Source organism: Marmota marmota, unplaced genomic scaffold (genome assembly GCF_001458135.2).
Source record: "Marmota marmota marmota unplaced genomic scaffold, marMar, whole genome shotgun sequence".
NCBI lineage: Eukaryota > Metazoa > Chordata > Mammalia > Rodentia > Sciuridae > Marmota > Marmota marmota.
In genome coordinates, this window is record NW_026000019.1 from 17,581,500 (window position 1) to 17,586,464 (window position 4,965).

At 46.4% G+C, this 4,965-nt stretch overlaps 1 protein-coding gene across 1 annotated transcript; it reads left to right on the plus strand.

Annotated features, from left to right (window-relative positions):
- Positions 1-913: 913 nt before the first annotated feature.
- On the plus strand, positions 914-4,965 carry Mrps14 (mitochondrial ribosomal protein S14). The gene is made up of 3 exons (XM_015491790.2): positions 914-1,054; positions 1,738-1,896; positions 4,470-4,965. The coding sequence occupies exons 1-3, from the start codon at positions 1,010-1,012 to the stop codon at positions 4,650-4,652; spliced, it is 387 nt and encodes a 128-aa protein (XP_015347276.1). The 5' UTR covers positions 914-1,009; the 3' UTR covers positions 4,653-4,965.

The following is a 4,965-nucleotide window of genomic DNA, read 5'->3' on the forward strand; positions in this document are numbered from 1 at the left end:
CTAGTCTTACAAAAAGGAGGCATAAGTTCACACTGCACCCATTTCACGAGCTGGTCACAGAAGATGACTCTAGTTGTGGGGTGGAAAGATATAACATGGGCTTAGACGTTCTGACACCCATCTAGGACTTCTCTGATTCTAGCATGTCGGGCTCATGCTATCTGCTCCCATTAGACTCGTTCCGGTAAACCTGAACTTCTAAGAAAGGAGCCCTCCTTTCTCCCAGAAGGTTCCCGCGTGTAAGACTGCGAACGACACCCGGCATCTCCTCAGCCCCCACCAACACGTCCACGACACAGGACGGGCCAAGGTCCACTCCTTGCCTCTCCTCTAGTCACAGCGGAGAGGGCCCTTCGAACGGTCATCCCAGACAACGGCAGCGGCTACGAAGACGCCCCAAGTCTCCTGTACTAGAGACTGAAAACGCCAGGGTTTAAATGGACGTCCCCCACCCCGGAGAAGAAACAGCGTTGGGTCCTTTTCTCCTGAACCCCGACACAGGCAGGATGTCTATAAAAGCCCCCGACACACTTGGGAACCCAGCAGCGCTGTTACCACCACCACCTCCACAGAGGTGAGAGGAGGGAGGCGCAAGGCCTCCCGGAAGCACGACCCGGGGCTCGGAACCCCGCGGTTCCCTCAGGCCGTGTCCCGCTCCCCGCGGAACACGGAGGCGGGACAGAGGAACGCGGGGGAAGCACAGCTGGGGACGATAAACTGGAAGGTGGGGGCGAATGAAAAGAGGTGAGTGGGGACCTACTAGTTTAAGTAAGTGTGTAGACGTATGCAAAGAGACATGCGAGAAGCATCAGACTCCGCCAACACCGCCAAAGTCGTCCCCCCGACATGCGATTTGCCCAACTTGCGTGAAACCCCGCGAGAGCTCAGCCTCAACTCGCCCTCTTTCCTGTAGGCTAAAGACCCGCCCTGCGCCCGCCCCGCCCCGCCCCAGGCCCCGCCCCCCAAGACCGCAGTATCCGCTTGTGTCAATAAAGTTGCGGCAGACAAGATGGCGGCTTCCATGCTGGGCTCGCTGTTACGGACGTTCCGGCAGGTCAGGCTCGCGCCGTTCTCACCTCCCTACCTCTCATTCCTGAGTGGCGTAACCTTCGGTCCCCACGATCCTACCACCGTAGCACCCCTTGAGGACCAGACCCAGGCTTCTCCCCACCACTTCCGCCTCCGGCTCGACTCGGGCAGGTTGGAGCGGATGGTGTGGAGACCCCGACCACACATAGGACACGGAAGGAGTGTGGGTCGAGGAAGAGAGAACCCAGGGCAGAGCGGTGGCGCGGAAGCCGCCGGTGACAGAATTCCCGGGAGCGGGGTGGGCGACCCTGCCGAGAGGTGCCCGGCCGCTTAGAAGAAGGGCTGAGAATTGACCGCGGAGGGTAGCAGTGTGGTGAGGCCGGAAACGTTCCCGAGAGAGTAGGAGGAAAGAAATTGGAAGACTGAGTGTGGACGAGCCTTTAGGAGGATTTTTAGTGTAAAGGCAAGCAAAAGGTGTGTGTGAAAATGTGTCACTTTCCAACACGCATTATTGGCATCATGCTAATTATTACCACTGAGTGTATGTCCATAAAAGTTATTTATCTTTTAATTAGGAAATCTATTATTTTTAATTATTAAAATGATCCCAAACAACTTTTTAAAAATTGCTTCATAATAGGGACCGAAAGATTGCACTGGCAGAGCTGAGGCCTGACCGTCCTGACTCGTTCCTGGCCTGTCTTTTAGGTGGTTCCTTCATTAGCTTCACGCCAAGTCCGAAGTTACTATGTAGACTGGAGAATGTTGCGTGATGTGAAGAGACGAAAAATGGCCTATGAATATGCGGATGACAGGTTGCGGATCAATTCCCTCCGGAAGAATACCATTTTGCCCAAAGATCTTCAGGTTAGCTAATTGAGTCCCTTCCTACCCCAACATCATTAACTCACATCTGATAATTTTCTTCAAAAAATGTTTATTTTAATTTTTTTAGTTTTAGGTGGGCAAAATGTTTTATTTTTATGTGGTGCTGAGGATTGAACCCAGTTTCCCTGCATGCTAGGGGAGCACTCCACCACTGAGCCACAACCCCAGCCCTCACATCAGATGACTTTTGATACTGTTTGTTGTGACTTAGTTATCCATATCATTTCTGGAGAATAAAATCCAGTTGCCCAGATCAGCATAAACAGCCTTGAAACTTGGGTGAGTTTCCTAACTAGCCTTCATCCCACCCTTTTAGCAATCAAGGCATTAGGAAGTGTTGCTGGTGCATGGGGCCAAGTGCCTCAGGTGCTTGAACATGACCGGAACTGTTCTTGCTCAGGACCTGTCTTCCTGGACTCCCTTGCCCACCTCTGGGCTGAGGTGGTCTGCCATTTAGGCTTCTTTTCTTATCATCAAGTTGAATAAAATGGAATCAACCCTACTTGACCCTCTGAAGCATAAGGTCCTATGCCTAAGTACAACATAGAACACTTGTTTCAAAGAGCCTTGTGGGGGGGGGGGGAACCTTGTCAGGGAGTATAATTTAAACTCAAGGCCATTCACTTTACCAAAAGCTCATATTTATAAATAAATAAATAAATAACATTTACAGATTCTTTTAAGTTTTGTCTGGATTAAGCCAAATGAGCAGAAAACTGAATTTCCTGGACTGCTCAGTTATGGCTTTTACCATAATGGTTTTAAGCTGTCTGTACTTAGGAGTACTAAGAAGAGTCTCTTGAGACACTTAGCTGAAGACACTGTGATCACAGAAGCAGAGAGTAGAATGGTGGTTTCTTGGAGCTAGGAAGCCAGCGGTAAAGTTGGGGAGATGTTGGTCAAAGGGTTCAAACTCAGTTATAGGATGGAAATGTGCAGGGACACCAAAGCACAGCATGTGGCTACCATCAGTAATTCTGTACTGTATACCTGGAATTTGTCAAGAGGGTAGGCAAGTGTTCTTACCACATTCACACAAAAGGTAACTATGGGAGATGATGGTTATCTTTTATTAGATTGATTGTGGTAGTATTCACACACACCCACACACACATATAATTCATGTTCTGTACCTTAAATATACACATTTTAGTTGTGAATTACATGTCAGTAAAGCCAGAGGGAAATGTTGGGTGCATTATTTATGAAGACCTTCTGTCTGGTGTCAGTACCAGCAACAGCAGTGCAGAGAATCAATGTGGAAACTGATCATGGCTCTCTGCTGTTGCCAAGTAGCTCACAAACCAAATTATGACCCAGTTCCAGAAGCTTATAGGCTTTCAGTGTGCACTTTTTGTGTACTAAGGCATTTATCTTTTCTATGTTGACTTCCTTATTCCAAATGTTCTCACATGTAAACTGTCTTAAAACATTTTGGGAACAAGGGAAGTTATGCATAAATAACCAACTTATAGTCATTTGTGAAGATCTGCTCCATGACACTTTGTTTCAGCCTCCCAGCCCAGTCATTTCTCCTCTCCACTTCTTGCATAGCACTTAGTATCCACTACTTATTGACTCTGTCATGCTGTTTTGGAGCTAGGAGGCCAGGGGTAGGGTTGGAGAGATGTTGGTCAAAGGGTACAAACTCAGTTATAGGATGGAAATGTGCAGGGACACCAAGGCACAGTATGTGGCTATCATCAGTAATAATGTACTATGTGCTTGGAATTTGCCAGTGGGTAGGCAAATGTTCTATTCTCTACATATTTCATAATAGCAATACATGCATAAGCATGGTGATCAGGAACTATTCTTAATGCTTAATAGTTTGTTAATTTAGTGGCTTTCATATGCATTGATATCATTTAACTTGTGGGGTTTTTGTTTTTTTGGCACTGGGGATTAAACCCGGGGCACTTTACCATTGAACTACATCCCTAAGACTCTTTTTTTCTTTCTTTTTTTGAGACAGGGTCTTGCTTAGTTGCCCAGGCTGGACTGCTGCCTTAGGCTCTGTAGTAGTTGGGGTTATGGGTGTGTTACTACATCCAACACGTTCTTTTTCCTTCTTGAACCCAGGTCCTCAGACGCGTTAGGCAAGTGCTCTAACACTGAACCACATCCCCAGACCTTGGTTTGTGAATTTTATGACTATGTTAAAGTTTCAAATTATAAACTACACTGGAAGGATGTCAGACATTTTTGGCAGCCTTCTGGTCTATGGGTTTCTACTCGGGTTAATGTTTACTACGTGTCCAGGGTTCTTTGGGAAGCTCTGGCTGACAAAGAACAGCCCTTTCTTTAAGCATAAATTTATTTATTTATTTATTTTTAAAGAGAGAGAGAGAATTTTTTAATATTTATTTTTTAGTTTTCGGTGGACACAACATCTTTGTTTGTATGTGGTGCTGGGGATCGAACCCTGGCCGCACGCTCGCCAGGCGAGCGCGCTACCGCTTGAGCCACATCCGCAGCCCTAAGCATAAATTTAAACATCTAGAAAAAGTAAATGCATGTGATCTGTGTAGTAATGTTGTGATTTCCTTTAGGAAATGGCTGATAAAGAAATTGCAGCCCTTCCCCGGGATAGCTGTCCTGTTAGGATTAGGAATCGATGTGTTATGACATCTCGTCCACGTGGTGTAAAGCGACGCTGGAGGCTTAGTCGAATCGTCTTCCGACACTTAGCTGACCATGGGCAACTTTCTGGGGTCCAGCGAGCAATGTGGTAAAAATCAGCTCCAGAACCAACTGATCTTTCAGGGAAGACTTTTTTTGTGATGCTGTGGATCAAACCCAGAGCTTCCCACATGCCAGGCAAGTGCTCTGCTATTGAGCCACATCCCCAACCTGAGACCCTAGCTTATATAGGTGTCCAGTAGAATTGTCTCATCTACCCTGTGATACATATAGTTAAATTACTTTCAAATTTTAAGAAATTTGGCTATTTCCTTCTGTCATTAAATTCTCTAAAAGGTTAAAAATACTGTTCATATACATGATGTAAAGAGTAGAGCAGGCAATAAAAAGTATTTTCTGTGAAAA